This window comes from Haliotis rubra, unplaced genomic scaffold (genome assembly GCF_003918875.1).
Source record: "Haliotis rubra isolate DU_JTF1 unplaced genomic scaffold, ASM391887v1 Scf164, whole genome shotgun sequence".
Lineage (NCBI taxonomy): Eukaryota > Metazoa > Mollusca > Gastropoda > Lepetellida > Haliotidae > Haliotis > Haliotis rubra.
In genome coordinates this window covers 170,463-198,454 of record NW_025765603.1, presented here as the reverse complement: position 1 = coordinate 198,454, position 27,992 = coordinate 170,463, and the positions used below count along the sequence as shown (strand labels likewise).

Genomic DNA, 27,992 nt, shown 5'->3' with positions numbered 1-27,992 from the left:
ATTAGGTTACAATGACATCACACCATCAACCCAAACAGGGAGTCTCACCACTCGATCCCCTCAAGTCGTTACTTATGGCAAGCATGGGTTGTTGAAGATCAATTCTAATCTGAATCTTCACGGGAAAGGCTGAAGAAACGTCAATTAATGCTCACCATGTTTGTCTTCCCGTTGGAAAACTCATCTACAGGGTCCCTCTTCCATTTGAGTACTTCTTTGATCCATTTCTCCCCACCTTGCTGCAGCGCCGCCTTTGCTTCAGTCCCCGCCTCCACTATTTCTACCACCTTGGAACCAAGGTCCATCCAGTCAGGAGGTTGTTCTGTTAAACACAAACAAGGGCATCGTGCCACTTTTAACAGAGTTCATATCAATTATAAACACATTGCGATTTCGTGGCATTTACAGTTCTTGGTGTTTCGAAGCCTATAAATGATGCCAATTAATGGGCGGAGATTTTGTTGCATCATTTTGGTGAACAACGTCTCTAATTTCGTATTTTTGTTTACATTTTTTTTTTACTTGTATATTTGCTCGTTTGGAGGTACAGCATTAATCCAGGTGTGCAAACTGGATTTTAAGTTCAGGCTTACATAAACTTTAAAACATTTTGACGTAAATGCTTCATTAGGAAATTCCAAAGTGACAAGTCTCACATGAACACGGGTAAAGTAACGCAAACGTAATTATACTTCTTTCAACTAAATATATGAAAGTTCCTGGAAGATGATGTTATGTTGTATCTTCTTGTATTCTGCAGCATCAGCGCCAAAGACATAGGACGTGATATTACGCAGAGCTACTTAAGGTATGAACTGTACGTTAATTTTGTTTGGTTTAAAAAACTTACTGATGGTGGCAAATAGAGCATGCTTGGTCTTGTTTATGGCACTGACCAGATTTCTGACTTCTAGACCAATGCTGAAATACAAAAGGCATCAATATCTACTCCTTGTGGCCACAATATCATTATATGGAACTGATCATTTGACAATTGCATGACTGGGACATAATGACCAACACGATGACGTTACTCACGTGATGACGTTGCCAGCGACGGTAGAAATGGCCTGTTTGGGGTCTTTGTTGAACGTCCTGAAGCTGTCAATGATAGCCTTGATAGCCTTATAGATCATCTTCCCTGCCCTGGGTATTATAATCGTCACTGTCTCCATCAGTTGCTGAAATGGGCGGCACAATAATATCATGATTTATTTAGAAAAACATATTTTCTTACATCTTATCAATGGATAATTTCAGCTTCAAAGCTACAATGGAAATTTACTAAACATAAGCGACAAAACCCTTTCCACATCCAGAAGAAATCTCTGGTTAAAGCAGAGTCGATTGTGCAATTGTGACAATATGAGGTGTATATATTTGTATCAGTAGTATTGCAGCTGTATGATGTTGTTCGTTGACAAATCGAGTCTGGATCAATGCAGAAATGCAGTTGAATGATGAAACAATAGTTTTTTTTGTTTCAGCTAAGATGATTCTTAACCTACAGGGTACTCTGCACCAGGATCTGCTGATAGTGGGTTTAAACCTGACTATTTATTTTCATGTGCTTCAACAATGAAAGTGAAAACGGCTAAGATCTTGGCTACGGTGTCGGCTTCTCCCATATTGAGCTGCCCTGTATATAACTGTAGCGGCGTTAAATCCTCGGGCAAGGCGGACGAAAAGCCATCTTGTCTGACTGAGGTAACATTATGCCATATAATGCCTTATAAACGAACAAACACCCACTCACACCAACACAGGCAAGCACAGTCAGACAGACAGACAGACAGACGCGCGCGCTCACACACACACACACACACATACGTACATTATATAGCAGTTTTTTAAAATGGTTCTAAAATTGGAATTTTAAAGTGTCACATTATAACCGAACATCCCTTGAAGCAATATTAAGGTGTAATTACGTTGTAAAAGCTGAGAACCGATGACTTAATTTCATTGTAAAGATTTGTGACTTTCAGCACAACGTTCCTGGCAGGTTTAGCGAAGGGAGGCAACTGCTTCTCTTCCAGCTGGCCAAGGACCTCCATAGCATCTGATGCCTTCTTCCCGACACTGACAACCTGTATCATATCATATATATACATACATATCAACGACACTGCCAGTCAGAAAATAGTAGTAACGATCCCCATACTACTGTCAATGTGGAAAAGCTCCCAATCGTTATTCTTACGAAATGTTACGCCACTAAAGAAATACAATTTGAGCAGGGCATAACAAATTACCACGAGTATAAAGGCTCTCTCTATTCTGTAATGCCATTACTCCATATGAATTACATTTATTTTACTCAATCAGTCAATCGCTGTGCAATGTGCAACATGAACAAAATTCCACCTTATCTGGGAGTTCCTCGAGTGACCGCCTGAAGCCTTCTACCATGTCAGCAAACGAGAACTCTCCACTGACAATGTCCCGGAAGAGATCCAGACCTTTCCCTATAGCTCCAGCTGCATCACCTTTAACGGCGTCGTAGAGTTCCACCAGTTTCTTGAGGTTGTCCACGCCGTATTCCTGTAACAAGGAAAGGGACAAAAAGATGTAAATACAGTGTGCACCTGGGCATGTTTCATGAAGGACAAAGTTGGCTGCAAATGATGACATACTTTACGATGTGGTATAAATCTTGTTTGCATGTTGGCTATTAATCATTTTCAAATTTCAATTCAGAAATCTGGGCTCCTCAGAAAACCACTGGCTCATGGTCGCAAATGCCCCTCAAGAATAGTACGACTAATCACAGACACATTATAAGAGAGGGGCGGTGGGGTAACCGAATGGTTAAAGCGTCCGCTCGTCACGCTGAAGACTCGGGTTCGATTACCCACGTGGGTACAATTACTGAAGCCCATTTCTGGTGTTCCTCCGTAAGGATATTGCTGGAATATTGCTAAACGCGGTGTAAGACCATATTCATTTACTCACATTATAAGAAATGGTGCTTAGCGGCTGTGGACAAGGGACATAGCATTGGAGAAGATTAAGCCATTTACCCGTTCATCGGTTGCAAGTAATCTAGTACCATCATGGTTTACCCTGAGTAGATACGCAGGGACGAACAACCGGTGTTATTACTGTAGCTTGAGATACGTTTTAAGAAGAATTTTAACGTCTTTAGAGCATCAGATATATGAGGTACCTGGCATGCAGTGGCACGAAGATGGTCTAATAAAGGCTCGACAAATAACTTGTTAAAGCACCCCACCTGCAGCATGTTCAGGTTGTAAGCAGATCCTCCCTTGAAGCAGATCCTCGCCAGGAAGAAATCAAGGTTAAAGCCCATGAAACCAAGGTGGATGCGGGCGTAGGCTTCATCGTGGATGTTGACTCTCATGTGTCCACTCAGGGGCTCTGTAATATGTAGATGCATGTAACATATGTCTGCATGGAAGATATTGCTCGTTCCAGGCTGTGTAAACTATAATGAATTAACCGTATTTTTCAAACAAGAGGCGAATATTTTGCAAAATGTTTTCGGGTGTAGAAATTACGGTGTATAGAATTTGATTGCTATTGGTGTTTTTTGGATTACTTCAGCTTCAGTGATAGCTTTTTGGTTACAAATAACGATATTTTGAAACATAGACAATGGTGTGATGAATATCGTAAACAATGACTATGTATCATCTCACGTGTCTGGAACCAGATGGATATGAAACACGGGCATGTACAGGACACTGCGGTTATAATTAACTCAGAGGTACCATTAACTTTAATTCGTTTTAAATTGAACCTGATTGACAATGATTTATGTAGTTTTGCAATGATGTTTCTGAGAGCATTTGTCATGTTTATTGGGAATACTGTGAAAGCATGAAATTCTGGAATGATCTAGAACTCTGGATTAATAAATATTTACCACGACAAACAAACATCACAAAATATTTGATTTGGTTTGGTACATTGCATAATGGTGTATTGCTAAATCAAATCATTATATCTGCCAAAAAACATATCAATGTATGTAATATAAAAAAATCAATTCCAAAATTCAGTAATTATAAAAAGGTATTAAAAGAGATATTTTCTGTAGAAAAATTTATTTCAAAGAGAAACAATGAAATCGAAAAATTCAATCTTAAATGGAATTCACTCATCCCAATATTCAGCAACTAATTATTATTACATCTCTACAGCAATGTATCTTCACCTTTTCTGTGTCTGTTGCTACCATATACCCTTGTTATTGACTTTGTAACCATGGGAACAAATAAAAAACAAAACAAAAGAAACAACAACTTTAATTCGTTCTAACCGTTGTTCGTACGCATTTTGACTAAAATATAAGTAAGTGGCCAAAAACAACACAAAACAGTTCGTTACATGCGTGTTCGTTATAAACGGTGTTTACTGTTACCTCACTGACCCGAACATACCTATTTGGAAGTCTAAAGCATTGCTCATGGTCAGCCCAAAGGAAGCACCAATGGTTGTTGAACCAATCATCTTCACCCAATCTACGTCTGGTGATGCCAGTGTGAACTTCAGCTTATCAAAGATTCCCCTTCTGTGCCGGTCGTGTGCCTCAGTGTCCCGGATTCCAACATAACGAGGGTCAACCTCAAATACGGATCCATTTACGGCACTGGAACATGTTAGTTAGGTAACAGTACTGCATATATTCACACAAACAAAGGTATATATGTTTTCTTGTGTTGTGGTTGTATATTCTACCTTGATTTAGGAAAATGTTCGTTTCTAACTGGTCAATTAGAGGTTTCTAATCACATTGACTACAAGCTCTGTTCACAAACATATTACGATACCATGATACAGGTTCAACACGCGATAGTATTAAACATTTACCCTTGTTGCCTGTACAGGGGGGCGATTGTTGCCTTTGGGTGAGCCTGGTATTGTAGCAGGGCTTCATATCGCACCTTCTCGTCGTCATCGTACAGGGCTGTCTTCAGCATCAGATGTGCTGCCTGGAACAAGTGATGTGCAATAAATAAAGTAATACCGTGCCTCCTGTTTACAAATATTAAAATATGAAATAAATAAAAACATTATCTAACATTATCGTGTTAAAGTCGTGTGTCAAATGACTAATAGTTTTAATACCTTTTCATGCTGGTACTTCCTCAAGGCGTGTATCCCAGCCCGCTTCACCCACTGAGAGTTGGTTGTGTTGACATGTGACACTATCATCTCAAATGATTGGTCGAGACCGGCATTACCCAGAGATCCCAGTAAGATAACTCTCCAGCGGTCGTCATCAAGGACTTCAGTTTCTGTCATGGTGGATCGCTTTGTGCGGAAAAGCCAGGGATCTAGAAAAGATGTGCAGACAAGTAATCCACAACATGATCAAGATCGTGATGAAAGTAATGAAATGTATACTGCAGACATAAATATTCAGGCAATGTCAGTTGATCTGTAAAGAACAGAATCAGTCACCAATGACCAGCAGTGACTCACAGAGGCATTCATCGCCACTCGCCTCTTTCCGTAACCGATATTCGGCTTGTCCCGGAATAACACCAGTTGGTCACGAATGTCACAGAGACACATCAAGAGTTATCCTCACCATGCAATCCAAGCCATCCCTCCAACCTCATGACAATATCATCCGCCTCCTCCTTCCTTCCAGCGTCCAACAGTCGCCTAGCAACCGCCCCCAACGCCAGCAGCATCCTGTGGTATGTTTTGTGTTCCTGTAAAGCCTCGGGGGCTTTCTCCCGCTCAAAACACAGGCTCTTCATTTTTGTGATGAGATTCTGTCTCAAAGAGAAAAAAGGACTCAAACAGTCTTGGATAGAGTTCAAACCGTATAATTTCAATTCTCTCTCGGCTTACTTCTTCGGTTAGTAACACGAACTTCTCAATATTACACCACGCATATTTACACTTACGTCTATCGGTGGTCCATCAAGTGAGACGATGTGGAACATGAATCTCTTCACCAGTGACGAGTCGGGTCTGGATCTGTTGAGGACAAGGTCTAGCAGAAGCTGCTGAGACAGGTCTGTTGTCAGACCAGCGATAGCATCAAACATGTGGTTCTGGTCCTTGAACGTCTTGGTCAGTCTGAAAACGAGATGGAGAGAGGGATCTAATAGGAAATACTATTGACTGGTTTTTTTAAAATCATGGCGGTCTTTACCAGTGCCCATGTTAAGCCATAGGGATTTCCAACAGGCTACCAGCCCAGTACTTGCTTTGGTTAAACCTTTATCATACCGGCACTAGATCCCATTGTCAAAAACACTTCACATTTACAGGAGAGTCTCATAATGGTGTGACTAAAAAAAATCCAAAATTTCATAGTGATATCAAGAAGGGTTCCAGAGATACAGTTGGGTACATCGTGAAAAATGAAACAATCATTTTTTTTGTAACATATCTTCTATTTCTTTGAAATTTAGTGAACAAACTTTCTTTAACACCTAAATCGATGATGCAGGAATGTTCTGGGAATATCTAGGTAATGAAATGTTTGTTTACAGTAGATTGGTATTGAGTGCTACCTCCACTAACGCAGCTGGAATTGGTTTTCTTCGCAAATTTTCAGCGACCAAAACCATATGGCAAGCGTTCCTGAATGCCAGTCCAGCCTTGTCAAAACTGCCCTCATCTGTTTTTAATGGGGGTTTCAATATCCATGTTGATTCTGTGTTAAATCTTTCTGTGACATGCAAGCATTTTTCAATCTCCTACAGCACGTGTCTGGTCATTGATCAGATCATACACTAGACCTAGTCATAACCAAGCATAGTTGTGATATTCTTGATGTCGTTGGTGTTAGTGACAAACAGATATCTGATCATTCACTTATTCAGTGTTCTTTCAAACTCACTAAACCTAAGCAAGTGAGAAAAGAAGTTAGCTACAGGAAGACTTGAAATATAGACATTAGGAAGTCTTCTAATGACACTGAATATTCTGGGCTGCTACAGTCACTCTCTGATTCTTGTGGAGGTGATGATAAGACTGATGTATGCTTAACACGAATATTGGATAAGCATGCTCCACCAGTTTACCACTGTAGATGCAAGGATGAAAGTAGCATTGGGTGAATACTTTTGTGGATCTGTAAGTATATGTACAAAGGTAAAGAGACCTGATATCAGTGGAGGTCGCCAAGAAAGTGTATTCACAATTTGCAGCCATTCCCGTAGAACCTGCCTCTCCAGTGTTCCGGGTATCTTAAGTGGAACCGAATATGACTTACGTATTGAGTACAAACAGGGCAACCGCTGAATGAGTTATATCACTCATAGCTTCATAGTGGTGGTGTGTGTTCCTGTGACTAGAGTGAGTGAGTTAGTGAGTGTGGATTCTAGGACTTCAGTCCTGCTCCACAACGAAGTACATCTGGTCTCACCTTAGGCAAGTGAGTTTGTTCAAAATTGCCTCTGTTCACCCAGGAAAAAATGGGTATCCGGTTCGATACATCATGTCCTATAACCTTCTAGCGCCCCACAGGCAGCTTTGGTTATCCAGGGTAGTGATAATCAGCGCCGTGGAGCAGCGTATGTGGAAACTAGGCGCTATATTCTATTTCATTTTACAAGAAGTAGAAATATATGAAGTTTCGGATTCAAAAGGACACTCCAGCAAGCCTCGTAAAAATATTTTAACATATGAAGCTGCAGATTTTTTAAATGTATTTACTTCCATTCACATACAATATTGGTATAAACTCTGACTTGTTCCAATATATGATCAAAGAGTCTGTTCACCTCGGCTTGTCTGTCAGGTACTGTTCAGCAAGGACAACCAACTGCTCATCAGGTAGGTCCCGGAGAACGGATACAAGTCTGTTGAAGCATAAGTCGGACTTCTTCGAACCTGAAAACAGAACACAAGCTTCAGATTCAGATTCTCCCGGTATGCCAAACACCTCTAAAAATATCAGTCATTGCCGCCATGTGTATTCAGCAATGGGGTCATTCGTATGATTTAAAAGCTTTCATTTACAGGACAGGTTAGCGTTGGGTGTCCTGCATGAAACGTTCATAGTATCAACTCCTGATCATATCTACACGTAATAGTACCTTTATCTGGCTCGTTTCGCATGCAGGTGAGGTTCCCGTTCACATACTGCAGGTACTCCTCCACATTGACTGCTGGCTTCTTCCGCTTCACCTGAAACACGAGCATGCATGTACAACTGATATGGTGGGGGGTATGCTACATTGTACATTCGAATACGACTTTGCAGAATTCTTACCGTCCAATATGTATTCACAATTAAATACACATTAGCACATTCTTTGTACGTGTTTGGATCCGTGAAGGTCCGGGTTAGAATATTAACCTTCAGTAACCCATGCTTGTCGTCAGAGGCGACTAACGGGATCGGGTGGTCAGGCTGGCTGACTTGGTTGACACATGTCATCGGTTCCCGATTGCGCACATCGATGCTAATGCTGTTGATCTCTGGAGTGTGTGGTCCAGACTCGATTATTTACAGGCCGCCGCCATATAGCTGAAATATTGCCGAGTGCGGCGTAAAACTAAACTCACTCACCCACGTGTTTGGTTTTCTGTGTTCGCTATTCCTTATTACCGATTGGTTAATAGCGATTATTTACGACAAACTTCAGTTAATTCCAATGAAAATTATATTTTGTTAATGACACTTATATTACAAAATTAACCATTTCTTTAATAAACACTTTCTACCTGTACTCTCTTTTTCACGTGTAAAAGAATTACCCTGTTCCAGGTTAATTTTTTTATGGGTAGAATTGTTACTGTGTTCAACCATAAAGGTACGTAGTGGTAAGCCCTCACCAGGGTCATTGTAAGCTTAAAGGCTCTACCAATATCCTTGTGTAAACAATGCCTGTTTCATTAGTAAACACTATATTGTAGTGATAGTCGTATGTGTATGAATGCAGCATAAAGATAAACGTTTCAATGTATGTTTAAAATTATAACTATAAGTGATTTTTTTGGGTCAAAATGGTTACCTCTTTTATATGAATTGACGCCCGGGTGATATTTGTCTTTGGTCTTTTGGGAATTCCGACAACCTTGTGTTTAGTGAGGAACTCCATCTTTCCTGATCCTTGTGCTGACATCTCGGGTAATTCTGAAGACAGCAATAATGTAGACTGTCATATTTTACAGTTTGAGTTTTCTTCATGACTTCAAAACTTAAGATAATACAATAATAACACTGTCCTTTGAATGATAAATATATATAATTTCATGTCAACTGAATTTGAGTTTCGTAAGCGATTGTTTTGGAGAAAATCTGGTCATAATAGACATAGGTCTCATGTCAAAATAGACAGCCTTGCGTGTACAATCAACAGATCATATGCAATTGTATAGAAGCGTCCTTATTATATATTACTACAGTTAATGCCTCAAAATGCTCACCAATGTCCGTAAAGTTGTTGACTGCCTGCACAGGACGACTGTTTTCATACGGGTTGTATCTAGGTGAACATCACAAGTAAACCAATATAGTTTTCAATTGTACAAAATATAATGATTAACCAACGTGAAACACGGAGTGAACATGGCTCAGTTTGGTTTTACGCCACTTTTAGCAATATTCCAGCAACATCACGGCGGGGGACACCAGAAATGGACTTCACATATTGTGCCCATGTGGGGATTCGAACCCGGGTCTTCGGCGTGACGAGCCAACGCTTTAACCATTAGGCTACCCCACCGCCCCTGTGAACATGGATTTGAGCCGCTTTTACCACTATACTAATATAGCATTTACCAGTCCCTATATTTAATTGTGCTATAGTTAATGATCTGTGTCCCGCTCAATCACAATGTGGCCTTACATAAAACAAGACCGTCGCCGTGGTGTAGTCGTTAGAGCGTCCGCCCGGAGTGCGGAAGGTCGCGGGTTCGATCCCCGACCAAAAGACGTTAAAATATGGTACTTGTTGGTCCCTGCCTGGCGCTCGGCATTAATGGGTACATCAAGGACTGGTCGGCTCGGAGTCAGTATAATGTGACTGAGTGGGGTATTCATGCTTCACTGCGGCATGGTATCTCAGTGGGCTAGCACTATAAAACCATCTTAAGTCTGGGTTAGTACAAGCAGCCACACATACACATACACTCGCATGCACGTCGTCATATGAGCGAAATATTCTCAAGCACGACGTTAAACCCCGTATCACCTCACCTCACCCGGAGTGAACATGGATTTGAGCAGCTTTTACCACCATACTAATATAGCATTACTAGTATCCCACCGCCCCTATATTTAATTGTACTATAGTTAATGATCTGTGTCCCGCACAATCACAATGTGGCCTTACATAAAACAAACTACAGCAACCATGATGGTAATGAAGATGTTTGTCAAAGGAAATATTCTCACCCTTCTGCAGTCTTCTGGAGGACCTGGACCTTCTCCTTCACTTGAATGGTGTGCACCGTTCCTAGAGCAGTGTCGTAATACAATGTCTGAAAACAATAGTCATGACATTGGTATATAATCATGATCATAAACTCATACTCCCACAATCGTCAACAGAGATTCATAATGAGAGAATATATGGCGACCTTTGAGGAGCGACTGGGTACAGAAAGTCCGTGTTGTGACTAGGCCACATCAAAACATTTCTCACTGATATATTAACAGGGAAGTGAAAGAAAACACGGATAGTGGACAGCTTATTGATCAGTTGACGACATGTGATCAAATTGTGACGTAATGAACAATGGGTGACAGTTTCTTTCCAAAACAAATCAATGTGACGTCATGTAGGTACAATTACCAATCATCCCCGTATCCATGTATTTGTATTGTCTTGTGTTTTAGTTGCTTACACGACCACAGTGTCATTTCTAATATACATATATAAATGAAATGGTTTCGTTTTCTTTCGTTAAACTAAGTGATGTACTCGTCACTCTTCATCTCAGTATCTGCATAAACACGTGCAAATTGTGAATTGTGAGTGGGCAATAGAAAGAGTGAGTGAGTGAGTTTAGTTTTACGCCGCACTCAGCAATATCCCTGCTATATGGCGGCGGTCTGTAAATAGTCGAGTCTGGACCAGACAATCCAGTGATCAACAGCATGAGCATCGATCTGCGCAATCGGGAACCAATGACATGTGTCAATCAAGTCAGCGAAACTGACCACCCGATCCCGTTAGTCGCCTCTTACGACAAGCATAGTCGCCTTTTATGGCAAGCACATGGGTTGCTGAAGACCTATTCTACCCCGAACTTCACGGGTCGGCAATAGAAAGAACATAATAAAGCAACAGAGGATGAAAGTCAGTAGGCATTTGTTTTATGTGAACATGTGAAAAGTAACCACCTTGGTATAATCTGATGTCGCATGATTGACGGGGTGGTGACCCGGATGTCTCGTCTTGGTGAACACGTGACCTGTGTGAGTTGGCCGCACAGAGTAGGTAGCGTTGTGAGTACCTGGAACATGCAATGTAAAACAAACATACTGCTTAAGAAGTAATTTTGATTCTATTTCAGCAAAGTAAGAGCAATCGAAGAAGAGGATACAAAACAAATAGAAAATGTTAGCCAAAGAACCGTATAATATATATCGGCATATGGATTACGTGCATGTATATATGCATGTAATAACACTTATATAACTATAGCATTAAATTAAAAGCCTATGGTGTGCTTGAAGCAACATGTGTAACAGAATATGTATTGTACTATTGCTACATTCAATAACATATATACATGGCACTCTTGACTCTTCTGTCTATTGCACATGTGTGATTTACTGACACCAGCTACAGAATACACGTACAGAAAGATGGCTTGGACAACAGATAAAACGTGAAGACCTCCAAACTATTCACATCTTCGATGCACCACCCATGCTCAGCCTCCGCCCGTGGCAACCAACCCTTCCCTCATCCAACCATCCACGGCCTCAACACGTCTCAATTACCAATCCAACATTTCCTGAGCACCAACTCATCCACAACCAACAACCCATCCCAAACCACCAACCCATCCACAACCCCAACCTATCCCAAACCACCAACCCACCCACAACCAAAAACCTATCACAAACCACCAACCAATCCACAACCTATCCCAAACCACCAACCCATCCACAACCAACAACCCATCCCAAACCACCAACCCATCCACAACCCCAACCCATCACAAGCCACCAACCCATCTACAAACCCAACCCATCCCAAACCACCAACCCATCCAACAACCACAACCCCACCCATCCCAAACCACTAACCCATCAACAACCCCAACCTATCCCAAACCACCAACCCATCCACAACCCCAACCTAACCCAAACCACCAACCCACCCACAACCAACAACCTGTCCTAAACCACCAACCCATCAACAACCCCAACCTATCGCAAACCACCAACCCATCCACAACCCCAACCCATCCCAAACCACCAACCCGTCAACAACCCCAACCTATCCTAAACCACCAACCCATCCACCACCTCAACCCATCCCAAACCACCAACCCATCCACACCCTACCCTCGATCCTTACCCTCATTTCCAGTCTCTGTCACGTGATAACCCCATCCGTCGTCAGTCGCATAGACATGACCCTGAAAACAATCGAGAAACTCACATTTCATATGATTTGATGAAGATCTGGGTTCGATTCCCTACATGGTACAATGTGTCAAGCCGGTTTCTTGAGTCTCCCGCCGTGATAATGCTGGAATATTGCTAAAAGCGGCGCAGATCCTAACACACACACTCACTCACTTTAATGTCCTGAGCAATATCTCAACTATATCGCTGTGACCTATGAACATTCGACACAGGACAAGGCAAACGAGGGGTTGATTGCATGAAGACCGAGACACGATGCCGAGGCACAGTGCCACGCAATCACGTTTATCCACTTGATCTCCCTTAAGGCGCCCCTACTACCATAATGGGGAACGTGGAATCCCAATCGCAGTCTCGTATAAGTCTGGGAGACTAATAATCCCGATTTAACAAATGTTTCTGGTTAACTGTAATCCTTCCTGTAAATTCTGAGGCACTATGTTGGTCAGTTATTACCTCTGTGGCTTTGTGTAGACGAGACGCGAACATGGCGACGGCTCCTTTCTTCATGGCAACAGCTTCGTCGTCGTCGTCGGGAGGGTGGTAAACGTGGAGAATCTCGCCATGGGACGTGATCACAAACGAGAACCTGTGAGATACATGTTCAGTGTAGATAGTGATACTGAAACATACACAACTTAAAGGGACGACAGTTGAACCTTAACTACACCTACAAACAGATACGGACCCGTGAAGATCCGGGGTAGAATAGGCCTTCAGCAACCCATGTGCTTGCCATAAAAGGTGACTATGCTTGTCGTAAGAGGCGACTAACGGGATCGGGTGGTCAGTTTCGCTGACTTGGTTGACACATGTCATCGGTTCCAAATTGCGCAGATCGATGCTCATGCTGTTGATCACTGGATTGTCTGGTCCAGATTCGATTAATTACAGACCGCCGCCATATAGCAGGGATTTTGCTGAGTGCGGCGTAAAACTAAACTCACTCACTCACTCACAAACAGATACGACCTATTTATCAGTAATGACACCAGGTGATCCCGAACACGTAACATCTAAAGTTTCTACCTAGATTGGAATCAAGATCAGAACATGTAGCACAGCTGATCGTTATAATGACCAGGTGATCAATTGACTTTCACTCACTCACTCACTTACATCACCCATGCAGATCCGGGTTAAAATTGGTCTTCAGTAACTCATGCTTGTCGTAAGAGGCGACTTACGGGATCGGGTGGTCAGGCTCGCTAACTTGGTTGACACATCTCATCGTATCCCGATTGTGTATATAGATGCTCATGCTATTGATCACTGAATTGTCTGGTCCAGACTCGGTTATTGAGTGCGGCATTAAACAACACCTAACCAACCAACTTACAACGTCACTCGCTACATCTCTGCTCGTCATACTGTTACATTGTATTCAATATATCCCCCGGAAATATATTGAAATCACTCTCTTGGCTCCCCAGTACATAATGAATATTCTCCTCGTTCCCTTTACCACATCAATGACTATCAACGATAAAACATCTACACGTATGCATTCTCTTTCTTGGGGGATTTACCATTTCGAGAAGTCTAAACGGTAGCCGACGGCACCTGCAAATTAATGAGAAGGTATATTAGCAGATATTCTGTAGTAAGTATTGTATATAACACACATGGAGCAAAGTATCCGCAACACCAATGCTTTTTAAGCCTTGTTTAGTCATATCATAACTGGGCCGGTGGGGTAGACTAATTGTTAAAGTGTCCGCTCGTCACGCCGAAGATCCATTTCTGGTATCCCCCACCGTGAAACCGCTGGAATATTGATAAAATCTGCGTAAAACTATACTCACTCACTCACCCATATCATAATGAACAATGTTTGATTGTTTGATTATTGTGACCCTTCGGGGTCACCATACATGTGTCATTAAGCAATTAATATCAAGTTTCAGAAAAGTGTTCTTACAGCAGAATAACTTGGAAAATCAATTGATTTCGTTGTGCTAAAGCAAAACTGGGGTCTTTTCAAATGAAAACTGCTCAAAGATGGCAAGTTATTACAATGTGGAACTTGCTTGTCTTTGAGAGCTAGTTCAAGACATGTTTGTTGTATTCCATCGGCAATCAGCAAAATCGACAGAATACGTGACTTTAAGGTCCGTCAGCGTTCAGGTCGATTTGACAACTTGGGAGGACACAGTTCTATATGTTAAGTGGTGTGTGAATTTTCTTTCACATCGTTGTTTGACCAAAAGAACGGTCCGAAATCGCTTAAAATCGGCCGGAGCCAGACGACCTATCGGATGTCCGTTGTTATCTCCAGAGCGGGGTGTGGTGTAGCGTAGTGGTTAAAGCGTTCGCGCGTCACGCCAAGGAAGCGGGTTCGATTCCTCACATGGGTACAATGTGTAAAACCCATTTCTGGTGTCCCCCGCCGTGATATTGCTGGAATATTGCTAAAACTTCACTCACTCACTATCTCTAGAGCACAAAGCAGTACTACCAGCTTGGTGCCAATTTGGTGAATTTTGACATCACGGGGAATGGGCCAATGGTCGGACGAATGTCATATCCTTTTGTCCATGCCTGATGGCCGAGGTCGTGTTTGGCGCCCTTTCTGCACAATGAAAGAACTTGATGTAGGTAATGTTTGGCGTGGGTTCATTGACCCTGTGGGAATTCCTCTCACACGACTGTACACTTGACCTAGTGACGATCCGACAATATGTGAATGGACAACGGTACACTTACAAGGTTGCTGTCCAACACTTCCAGCAACATCCTCTGAAGAAAATGCCAGTCGTCTTCATGACGGACAATGATCGGCTACATCGTGTACGCGTTATGAGTGGTAGTCTACCTTTGCGCGTCAGTAGTCCAGATGTCAATCCCATAGAGCATGTTTGGGACATAATAGGTCGCAGAAAACGCCAGTAAGAGCCTCCACCACAAATTCTTTATCTATTGGAACAAACCCTCTATCAAGAATGGGACGCTATACCCCAACGTCAGATTCAACGTCTGATACGTCAATGAGGAGGAAGGACCAGGGATGTTATTGAAGATGGCGGTTACCACATTGTTATGAGAGTGTGTTTTTTGTAATTTGTAATATCACATTGATTAAGTGATAGTTATTATTTAAAGTTTTGAGTGTGGGTTGTGGCTCACATCTCGCATATCATATATGTTCAATGGCAATATTATTTTAGCGGCACGCCTTTTTGATAGCACTTAGAGTTGCCTCCCTTGGCAATCTTGTTTATTTAAGGCTTTCATCATGCAGTGTGTTCCACATGATTCGATAACATTCTGAGAGAATAATGTGGGAACCTAGCTTTGCTGTAATACTTGAGAACTGTGTAAGAGCTATATACAGGCTGGTTGTTGAGTTGCGCTACACACAGACTTATCACATCACTGAAGTTATACACACATGTGTCTGCCATCATCTCAAGAGCGATCGTGCTTACCTGTTCAACTGTTGTCATTGCAAACAACCTTCAGTCAGTATAACTGTTCTCGCTGTAAATGTCAAGACTCTGGTGAGTTATTATATTTGTGACCCAATTTTTTAGATTTGTGACTCAATTGCATTGTACTAGAAATCTGTATTGACATTCATTGTAGTTTGCTCATTGTTTATTCAATATATTATTGAATATTTTAGACTTGTGTTCTATTTTGCTGGTTCAAATGGGACTTTTAAACCTTTCGTCACGGCAATTTATTAGGGCTGCGCAATATAACCGGTTTACCGGTATTTACCGGTTCAGACATGAAAACGATACGTATTGCGATACACTGATCGAAAACCGGTATTTTGACTTGCATTCGCAAAACGTCGTAACACTCGGAAATGTTCGGCTATTTCCTTGTTTCATTTGTGCCAAATATTATTCACATTTTTATTTTATCATGATTAAAATTTGTTATTAAAGCTTAATCAAGCATAGTGATTTTGTTGTGTTTTTGCTCAATGAATCAATCAGTAACTCGATTATAGTAGTTTTTTTTTGTTTAGAAATACTTCATGCAATATATTGCAATACATATCGCAATACATGCTTTCACATCGCAATATATCGCAATATGAATATTCTCTGCAATACCCACCCCTACAATTTATTAACCGTAGCAACATATACATGTACTGAAACTGTGCGCGGTTATTGATACTTTTGTGATTTCAAGTTGATTTTATGCCAGAATTTTGAAAATGTTTACGTCATACATTCAAAGTGAGTCCATGCTTTGCCATGTTTGCTTCTCTGAATAAAATACAGTTTTTCGTTCTTTTTCGAAACGACTTGCCGTTAAATTATTTTTTAAGGGTCTGGTTATCCAGGTAGTAAATTAAACAGATGTTTGGATGCGTTCCTTTGCTGTTTTTTAATGACAACACATTGGCATTGGGTGCTGCGAAAATAGCATGATAATAAGAACAAGTGACAAAACCCTTTCAATAATCATAAGATTTGGCTATCATAAGCAAGTGTGTATTATTCCTTATTTTGTTCAGGTAAAACTTGCCTTGCCTTTGCATGTGTTTGAAACAGGTTCAACCTCAGGGACAGGAATCGACTAGCAATATTATTGGATAACGTTATTAAATTCGTTGTTATGGTTTAGCATGTGATACGCAAAATGTTGTGCAGTGCGTTATGTCCCCATTGCAGGTATGACATGCCCAACCTTTTAAGTGTGATTTAAAACACTTTGTTCATCGAAGGCAGTGTCATTTGTGGGTCACCACTGTGGTTTATTAAAGGTATAATTTCTTGCTTTACGACATGTCATTAATCTTGTTTATTTTACCATAAATTACTTGTTTTTCTCAAATAGCACGTCCGGTCCACCTCACAGCCATTACAAAATAACACTGAACATTTACAATTACTAGATATTCGGCGTGTTGAAACGTTGGTGACTGTCAATTTCACCAGTGTCAGCTACAAACTATGACAAGAAGGAGTTCTTTCACCAACGTGCTCACGATCATACCTTCATTCTGTCTAGTTTGTTGTGTGTTCGCACAAAATGGAAATGTACTTTGAAGAACGACATAAATTAGGCCTTGAACCCGAGGACCCTGGGTTTTCTGAGATAAGGGAGACAACGGTAGTAGTAGTAGTAGTAGTAGTAGTAGTAGTAGTAGTAGTAGTAATAGTAGTAGTTGCTGTGTTAGTGTTAATGGCAGGAGTAGGAACACTTACGTCTTGTTTCCTTGGTCTTCAGATCCAGAGCATAAACCTTCACATAGACCTCTTGTCCTCCCTCGCTGTCGCCCACGTTGATGTAGCCGACCTGAATGAGAGACGTACATGATGATGTACCGGAGTATAGTGTTCAATCGCATGTACAGCGACTCTTACAGCCACTGCTCTGATCATGTGTGAAGGGACACGAAAATGGGGGAAAAAAACTAAAAACACACCCCTAATTAGGGCAATTATTATTTCAGAGAAAAAGTATGGTTTTAACATTTTGCAATAAGTCAGTAACATCAGAACAGCGTTGGAGACGCGAGGGTCTGCTTACGCGAGGGTATGGATACAAGAGGGAGAATGTAGTTACACGTGGGTAGTTGATAGGGTGTAGTTACAAGGAACTGTGGTTACACGAGGATATAGATACAAGATGACGCGGGTACACCAGGGTGTTGTTTCCGATATCGAGGATATGTTAGGGTGTTTATACACAAAAGTGTGAATACAAGAGGGTTTTGATTGACGAGGATTCTACACCATGAAGGAAGTAGACATAAACAGGGACAATTCTCCAAGGTCATGTTACTCATGTATATGTTTCAAGCCTGAATCTGGAGGCTGTATATTATCATAGCCCCTGTTAACGTAGCTAGGGCACACATACGCTGTTGATCTGGTATCCATCATACCAGACAGATATTGGAGATCTATAATAAAACTTGATAGGGTTGTAAATCTGCCCATACCTAGCTGTCTACCTGACATCATACCAACAATAAATCACATTTGCTACTAAACCGTGCGAGTTTAAAGGCAATAGCACGTGGATCTCACCGACTAACATATGAAATATACACATTTGTTTGCACATAACTCGTGCCTAGTTTAGCATGCACACTGAGTGTTTGTTGTGAATCAACATTACATGTTGTTAAACACTGCGGCTTACTTAATCTTTGTATAAGGTCATATACATAGCATTTTAGCACAATTTGTTTTCTATTTCCACCGCCCTATTACCATCCAACTATACAGACAACGTTAGTTATTGTGTGAGTTACTTGATGGTATCTTAGGCTATTCTCTGGCAGGGAGAAATACATTCTTTTGAATAATCCACATGTGTAGGCCGAGTATAATTATGCTATTAGTTGTTCCTAAACGCCACACGAAAATGACCATGCAATATCGAGCGGGTTATAAAATAATCGAGTCTTGACCAAACTCATCTGTGACTAATCTCTGACAACACTGACTTTGTAAGCGTACGAGGGGCGGTGGGGGTAGCCTAATGGTTAAAGCGTTCGCTCGTTACACTGAAGACCCGGGTTCGATTCCCTACATGGGTACAATGTGTGAAGCCCATTAAACCACCATTAAACCATTAAACCACATGCCACCTCATCACCCTTGCTCCGCTACTGATTGTTGTAGCCAATTTCTGGTATCCCCCGCCGTGATATGGCTGGAATATTGCTATGAGCGGCGTAAAACTATAATCACTGGCTTCTGACATTGTACCCCTGTGGGGAATCGAACTCTTCGGCAGTCCCTCTACTCTCTATCAAAGAGTTGATTCTTGAATGGCGGGGAACCCTGGATGTGTACTTTGCACGTTGTACATATCGATGTTGGAATCGAACCCAGGTCTTTAGCAATACGTACTAATGTTTCATCACTGGGCCATCTTCATGACGTTTTGTTTGCTTTGGTCGCGATTCTTGTGTACCAAGTCCCTACATTAACATACAATACAATCGCGTTCATTCTGGTTCAATTACTGACTGACTGAGTTTTAGTTTTACGCCGCTTTTAGCAATATTCCAGCAACATCACGGCCGGGGACACCAGAAATGGGCTTCACACATTGTACCCATGTGGGGATTCGAACCTGGGTCCTCGGCGTGACGAGCCAACGCTTTAGCCACTATGCTACCCCACCGCCCTCTGGTTCAATTAACTCGAGATATCCTTTAAGACTATGTGACACTTTGGATCCCAAGACATGCATGTCGATGGGATGGTCTTTATGGACTCCCATTTTGGTTCAATGTACGATAAACGTTAAGTACAACCCTTGAAGTTACACAGGCGCCGTTGTGGTCGTCTTATCCAACATGAACTGTACGATTAACAAAATGTCATCGTTTCATTCCAATAGATGAAATTTCGAACATACAACACTCATATAAGGTGGATGGGTGGGTGAGTTTAGTTTGACGCAGCTTTTAGCAATAATAGGACGGCCGGGTACACCAGAAATGGGCTTCACACATTGTACCCATGTTGGGAATCGAACCCGGGTCTTCGGCGTGAGGAGCGAACGCTTTAACCACTAGGCTCCCCCACCGCCCCTCATATAAGGGAACACAGTCGTGTTGTATGTGATTAGTCTTTTACAGCTTTTGCAAAGTAGTATGTCATGAGGGTGGCCACTTTCCTGCCCACAGCGTTTTATAACATTTGTATGAGGATCGCTGACGCGCGTCCGTCATTATCGTCAAATCGATAAGACAAAGGTAATCACCCTTCCACAGAAATGGGAAATTGGATGTCACAGGACGACTTCCAGAGTAAAATGAAAATTAGAATCTGCGTCCTATTGTCCCCAGATAATCGAATCTTACATGTGGCAATAGCAAGTGCGTGCTTATCACGCTTTGCCTGGCACTCTGAATGAGTTGGTAAATATATCACGCTCGTGATCTGCAGTGCCATTGTATGGCTTGTCATGCTCCACAAAGCTAATGTGAATGTCTAATGCAGGTAGGTATGTCTGCAGTTCTGGTAATCTGTGATCGTTTCGTGGAACCTGGTATCCTAGACCAGGAAGGTGAGATCTAAAATGGCCGGATACGTTGTTCTTAATAGACTCGTGGCCTTCTTATAAGTACCTTGGAATTAAAATACAAAAATTAATACATTCACTTTAATAAAGGAGAACCAAGGCCACCCAAACTATGCATTTTGTTTTAAGCAAAGGTAGATTACGTAATTTGCCTTGTGATTATTCGATTGCTTGGTTGCAACTGTTCTTTATGGGTGTGAATTATGGGGTTTTGGTAATAATTCTTGGGTAGAAAATATTTATTTAATATTTCTGTAGGAACTCCTCTTTTTGAGAAAAAGTATCCCCTCATTCATGGTTTATGTGGAACTGGGGAGATATCCGCTGGAATTGAAATTAGATCACGAATTTTACTCTTTTGGGGAAAACTCATTTCAGGAAAGGCTTCTAAATTTTCTCCTAGTTTATAAATTACTCTATTATGATACAGCTTGTAACACATCTGGCTATAAAGGGATTGCCTGTATTAAGGATACTTTTGACAAAATTGGAATGAGCTATATTTGGGCTATACAGGCATGTCCTAATAGTCTTAAAGCACTTGTTGTAAACAGACTGAAAGAATTCAATCTATAGACCTGGATATCAAACACAGACAAATCTTCAAGAAGAGCTATTCATAATATTTTAAAACAATATGAACTGAAATATGAAACCGATCTGAATTATTACATTATAGTATTCGGAGGGCGTTACCTAATTTCAGAACTTCAAACCATTATCTACCAGTTGAAACAGGAGGATTTGATTGAAACACCCCCAAATGAAAGATTGTGTAGTCTCTGTAATGTAAAAACGATATTGGAGATGAATTTCATTTTTTGTTTATTTGCCCTACCGTGGCCACGGAAAGGAAAACAAATATATATATATCAACACTTATTTCTGTAGAAACCCGAATATTCACAAAATGAACCAGCTTTTTCACTGTAACAGACTAGGTAGAATTAGCAAATTAGCAATATTTTGCAAAATAATAATGTCTCATTTAAGCAACGCCCCAACAAAAGATAACCAATAACGCATGAGCGTAACATTGTTCATTTAACTAGTTAAATGTATGTACAGACATACACTTTAAGTTGTACATAATGATGTAAACTTGTACGTCTAATGCCGCAGAACGCGTATAAATAAAGTTCAGTTATCGTCAAATCGATAAGACAAAGGTAATCACCTTGCCACACAAATGTGAAATTGGATGTCACAGGACAACTTCAAAAGTAAATGGAAATTAGAAGTCAGAATCTACGTCCTATTGTCCCCAGATAATCGAATCTTTCAGGTGACAATAGACTAATGCTTAGACCCTGAATGTATATAATATTGATAGTAACAAATAAACCCTTTTAAATTGAAAAGGAGCCCCAGTGAGTTGGGGGATTCGGGCACCTGGGGAAATCTAGACTGGCTTCATTTAATGCCTTAGCATTGCAAGGAGGGCTTGGCAATAGGGAAAATAATGTGGTTCAGGGACTGTTAGACAGACTAAGCTGACAATTGCAATTGCGTGCTTATCACGCTTCGCCAGGCACTCTGAATGAGTTAGTAAATATATCACTCTCGTTTTCTGTAGCGCTATTGTAGGACTTGTCATGCTCCATAAAGCTAATGTTGATGTGTAATGTAGGTATGTCTGCAGTTCTGGTAATCTGCCATCGCTTCTTGGAACCTGGTCTCCTCGATCAGGAAGGTGTAAATGAAAACAGATCTAAAATGACCGGGTGCATTGCTCTCAATAGACTCGTGTCCACGGTGTCGGGGGATTAGTTGGGTCATGTAGGTTTAGGTCAAGGTCATTTGGGTAGCGTGTAGGTGTTGAAATCGTATCAATATGATGTGTCCACCACTGTACAATGCCGATGTGGTAGTCGACATGCACTGTGAAGATGTATGACTTCAAACTGGGTTATCGGTATGCTTTTATGTTATTACACCCTCAGGTGTCGGTATTTTTTAGTGTTTTCCATCCTCAGAGCATCCTGAATTTTCAGTTTCATTCAATAATAAATAAAGTATTTTCAGTTTCCCCCGCATTGTGGACATCTATGCTCTGGTGTGAAAAGAAAAACCAACTACAACTCAAATACATGTATATAAACATGTTTCCGAAGTCCACGATCTTATTTATCACTTCATGGGGCAGTGGGGTAGCCTAGTTGTTAAAGCGTTCGCTCGTCACACAGTACACATTGGTACAAAGTGTGAAGCCCATTTCTGGTGTCCCCCACTGTGATATTGCTGGAATATTGCTGAAAGCGGCGTAAACCAAACTCACTCACTTGGTTGGTCGAGGCTGGTAGTGAGAAACGCATAAAAACATACGGATAGCCTCAAAGTACCTGCCAAACCATCATCCCTACAATGTAGTGAATCAACTCACCTGGTTGTTGAAAGTAGTTAACAAGTATTTGAAATTTCTGAATGGTGCAGCTCAGTCACTTTGAGTATTCGTCATATTCTTTCATTATTCTTTGACTATTCAATACTGATCAACACATTTACATTCTTATTGATATCACATTCATAATTATTTAGTTAATACTGATACTAGCATTACTTCTATAGTTTTTCAGGGATATTCCAGCCCGTAGTGCAAGTAAACGTGCCAGCAAGTCGTATATGAAGTGGAGAGGCGATATCGACCATCGTGGGGGTTAACTCCCATGTGACAGACACCCAATTGACAGACACTGAACTAGAAGGTTAATTAGGGTTACACCTATGGGTATAATGGAACAGTCCACTGTCTAGTGAGTAGAGCAGGGTGACCCTGAAACAGGTTCGTAATTGAGAAGTTTGATTGTAGGTAAATAGAAATTTGTTGTGTTTAAATGCTAAATGATTTCTCTTCTCAAAATTGTTTTTACTATTAATTACTATCGAATATAAAACAGGTTTGTCACTGAGAGGTTTGATTGTGTTTATTGATAGAAAGGTCCCCTCCCAATAATAGCATATGTACAACAGACGTTAACTGAGAAAACGTTTTGTTACAGAGATATAGATATGTACATATTTGAAAACATTCTGATTTGCAGTAAATGAGACACCTGCATTGCCATGTAAGATACGATTAATACCTATCAGTGTTCTAATTTTAACAATAGTTTCTAAAGATTGTAACAGTTTATGTCTTTGAGTAGTGTACAATGGACATTGAAGGAAGTGATGAAAACCATTCTCACATCCATGGCCACATTGACATGATGTGTCATATTTGAAATATTCATTCTGAATAAATCGTAATTAAGTGCACTCGTCATATATCTTAATATTGTGTGCAAAACATACATCTCATTCATGCCATATGAATAATATTTAGGTTTTTACATTTGTCTTTATTTGATTTATATGATACAACAGTGTCGCGATTTCTAATAGCTAAGCTAATGTTTTCAATATGATGATGCCGACTCCCGTTAGACTAGAAGGTTAAACCGAAATGTTTATGAAAATAAACTGTTTTTATATTGCAGCAATAAATGTTCAAATTACTGCCTTTTCGTCCATCTTTCAAAATAAATAATATAGCTTCAGGTTGTTCCTGTGTTTTTATTTGGACTATTCCATTATAATGTGTAGGTAACAGGTAGTAGATAATCTGTTCACTGAACCGTAAATGTTGTTTGTTTAGGGTGTCTGCGAACTGGCTGTCTGCGTAATGGGAGGACACCTCGTAAATAACACGAACAGGATATAAATTCTTCTTTACATATACCCCATAAGACGCAAGTTGTACACAATTGAATTAGGTATAGCGGTTAAGCCTCCTTGCACCCAGTCAAGGCTATGTTGTGCAGTCTCTGTGCCAACACACTATACACAGAACACTGCTAATATGAGAGTAACTGTGAACCAAATGCAGGTGTCAAGTCAGTAGGTACGAAATGAACTAAGGCCTTATGATATTTGGATATAATATCTTATACGACTCATTATTCCCTTGGAGAATGTACAACATACTACGGTTATAACGAACTCAAGGGGGGCACTATCTTAGTTCGTAATAACCATAGTTACTGATACTTATTTCGACTAAAATATAAAACAAGTGGCCGGGAAAAAAAAGTTCGTTTTATCCCTCAGTTCGATAAAAGCATGTTCGATACAAACGTAGTTTTTTTGTTTATCTGGAATCCAAACGGAGGCGAATGAGGCGAATGAGTGAGTGAGTGAGTGAGTGAGTAAGTGAGTGAGTGAGTGAGGCGTATGGTAATCCGTCCAGACAAGCCATGGGGCTAGGAAAAGGGCAATCAATGATATCCTTCACACAGTGTAGGTCGAAATTGATCTTTGAGTTTAAGGGTGACATTGCTAAGACAATTGTTGGCTTTGATGTACAGAACCGATTTCCTAATATCCTGATCAAATGAAAGTGAGGGTCAGTGGGGTAGTCCAGCGGTTAACGCACTCGCTCGAAGACTGCTTGGGGTTGGGGATGCACAGTTCATTTTCACCATTTTTCACGAGAGTTTCATTGGTCATTTAATAAACTATCAGGACAAAAGGGGTGGGGGTGCGCACCCCCTCTTGATCCGCCTATGCTGGTCTAGCCTTCCGACAACCCACAAAGACGTGATGGTAATAATAACTTGACAGTACGAAATAAAGAAACCCAGATACTTTTGTCGTACTTTTATGTATCTCTATGCAATATATCTGATTATTTAAATTCTAATGAGCTTTTCAAGACATGTCGGGGGACGGTAGAGAGGGTTATGTTTATTTACACTATTGGGACTTTAAATTCAATACGAATCAACCGGAAATTCGACAAAGCCAGTTCCGGTTCAAATTAGTGGTAAACGTAGTTATAGTTTCTCGGAGTTCGACGCATCAGAGTTCGAGAAATCCCCCTCCATCGTACCCAGTCCCACTCTTCAGAACAGAGTTAGTGAGTGAGTGTTCGAACATTCCTAGTAAGTCTGATCCAGTTACATCACGCCGACCTGGAGTCTCAGCCAATCAAAACAGTGAATGATAATATACACTTAGATGTAATCGACACATGCCGTCAGAACATGATATCACGTGATCTCATGATGTCGGCTCTTAGGTATTACGCATTAGATATTTGGGACCAAACCTTAAGTGAAAGATTCTGGCTTAGACGGTTCTTAAATCATCAGCGTTTACTTGTTCAGTAACGTCTAAGCAGGTCTACGCTAAAGGATCATTTATGCAAATATTAACACTATTTGTTCAATCCTCTTATCCACTAGGGTATATCTTCCCACCCTTCCACTCTCTCTGTGCATGTATATATCGATATCTTCTTAGAAATGCAGTACCCTACTCAAGCTTTCCTGGAAAACCCTTTCCATTACAGCTAAGCAATCATGCATATTCATGACAGACACAGTTTTGAGCTTATACTCTCTGGGGGTAGGATCCACGGTATGGTATAATCAGATGAAAGAGGGTATTCAGTTCTCTGTGCATGTATATATCGATATCTTCTTAGAAATGCAGTACCTTACTCAAGCTTTCCTGGAAAACCCTTTCCATTACAGCTAAGCAATCATGCATATTCATGACAGACACAGTTTTGAGCTAATACTCTCTTGGGGTAGGATCCACGGAATGGTATAATCAGATGAAAGAGGGTATTAAGTTCACGGTTGTTCTCTAAAGGCCAGGGTGCTGTGCTACACGTCGGGGCCGGTTCTAGTCTCTGTACGTCCCGCCATGGAAATTAAGATAGTGTGGGTCGCCAGTGATCACCATGATAACTGTATTGGTTTACCAACCCAGTGGGTCCAATAGCGTGTCTCATTATAAGGTCTGGCGAAGTGATAAAATGAAACTGACGTTCTGGGGTAAAATTGTTTCAATGCTTTCATCATACACACATAACTCATGCTCACATATTGCTGTTAGTAAGTATTATCTGCCGTGCAGGTCTATTATGCTGCTATGTTATACACTGAAGATATGTTTTCATCAGATTTGTTTCACTTTTGCCTTGTAACCGATTCCGCAGTAACTTATTCATTTCACACTGTTCAGGTATATTGTTTATGTTTGTCGATTAAGTCGAGTCAATGACATGTAAACAGAAAAAATGATTAACCTTTCCAGTGAACACATACTAAAATACTGAATCATGGATACATGATATACCTTTTGACACAAAGATGAGGATTTATCAGTCTTGTGCATCCCTTCAGACGCTTTCTGGGGTGGTCGCGTAGCCTAGTGGTTAAAGCGTTCGCTTGTCATGCCGAAGACCCGGGCTCGAGTCCCCACATGGGTACAAACTGTGAAGCCAATTACTGGTGTCCCCCGCCGTGATATTGCTGGAATATTGCTTGACGCGGCACAAAACCATTTCCACTCACTCACTCACTCAGACAGACGCATTCCCCTATTTCTTGCTGTGAGTATATGTTGAAACTGTCGAGTAGAGAGGTGCATAAGCAGAATAGAAATACAATAAGACCGAACAACTCACCTTGGCTAATACTTGAAAATCTCCAACATTTGTCAAATTTGCGTTGGAATCATACTTGTACTGGTACTCAAATCCCGGTTCAAAGTTAATAAAATTTGAAGAAACACATGTCAGTATAACAAATATTCCACAAATTGCAGGAAAATGATCTCGCGGCATTTTGAAAATCTTTTCTCTAGAATTGTTGCACGGCCTTCTTCCTAAGTGAGGCCGCACATGACTGAACTAAGCTGCTGGTCAGTTGTACGGGTTCCATGAACCGCGGTTTGATTGGGCAGGTGAACCAGGAAGTTGATAAATATAGTTGTGACGAGTTTCATCAAGGTGACTTATATCTTGTAAAGCCTCATTACTAACGATTGAGAAAAGCGAGTGATATCAGTTTGAACATGTTGCCTTTCGCCTCAGTGATTTCATCCACAGAGACGTTCAATTGAAGTTTGAATGGATGAGTTTGACATAACCTACATACAGATCCACATAATATGGTCGTGAATATTTAATTTGAATCGAGATTAACAGACACAGAATGCGGCTAATTGTATTGACATTATGAAGAATGAAACGTACGTGGAATTCACAAAAACCCAGTAGATTCCTTTTTCACGTAAATGAGTAATCGTATTCTGTTCACATTGCTGAACTACGTGCGCATACAAGGGTTAGCTGTAAACATGAGTGGTGACGGTTGAAAGGGGCAGTTTAACTCGGTCATTGTGACAGAGGTACTGACGCAAGGCGCCTCATGGTTTGTTGTGTTGGCTTCAAAGTTGCGTCGCTCAGAGGCAGCTATTGGATTTAGGGTTAAGGTGGTAACCCTACAGCTTCCATAAACACATTGAAACAGGGTTTTGTACAGGTAAATTATGTCAGTTCAAACAAAACTATGAAAACCGTCATTCACAAGGGTCCCAGTGGCGGATTCCCCCTCCCCCCCCTCTCCCCCGATTTATTTTCCCTGAGGAACATACCCCC

General features: G+C 40.9%; 2 protein-coding genes across 2 annotated transcripts in view; both read right to left on the bottom strand.

Moving 5' to 3' along the window:
- The window catches only part of LOC124271858, a 30,396-nt gene extending 24,652 nt beyond the window's left edge, over positions 1-5,744 (bottom strand). Inside the window, exons 1-10 of the mRNA XM_046707011.1 lie at positions 5,561-5,744; positions 5,095-5,303; positions 4,837-4,958; positions 4,407-4,615; positions 3,236-3,381; positions 2,368-2,544; positions 1,932-2,090; positions 1,039-1,181; positions 851-921; positions 156-322 (exon numbers count right to left, since the gene is read on the bottom strand). Coding sequence (XP_046562967.1) covers positions 156-322; positions 851-921; positions 1,039-1,181; positions 1,932-2,090; positions 2,368-2,544; positions 3,236-3,381; positions 4,407-4,615; positions 4,837-4,958; positions 5,095-5,303; positions 5,561-5,735 — 1,578 coding nt within the window. The 5' untranslated portion in view covers positions 5,736-5,744. The remainder of the gene's footprint in view (positions 1-155; positions 323-850; positions 922-1,038; positions 1,182-1,931; positions 2,091-2,367; positions 2,545-3,235; positions 3,382-4,406; positions 4,616-4,836; positions 4,959-5,094; positions 5,304-5,560) is intronic.
- Positions 5,745-5,837: 93 nt separating this feature from the next.
- LOC124271843 lies at positions 5,838-27,237 on the bottom strand. Its single transcript, XM_046706994.1, has 12 exons — positions 27,018-27,237; positions 17,719-17,809; positions 14,077-14,110; positions 13,004-13,136; positions 12,477-12,537; positions 11,288-11,400; positions 10,337-10,422; positions 9,367-9,425; positions 8,952-9,073; positions 8,031-8,121; positions 7,716-7,824; positions 5,838-6,060 (listed from the first exon to the last, which is right to left on the bottom strand). Exons 1-12 carry the CDS (start codon positions 27,174-27,176, stop codon positions 5,838-5,840), a joined length of 1,281 nt encoding a protein of 426 aa, XP_046562950.1. The 5' UTR covers positions 27,177-27,237.
- Positions 27,238-27,992: the final 755 nt, after the last annotated feature.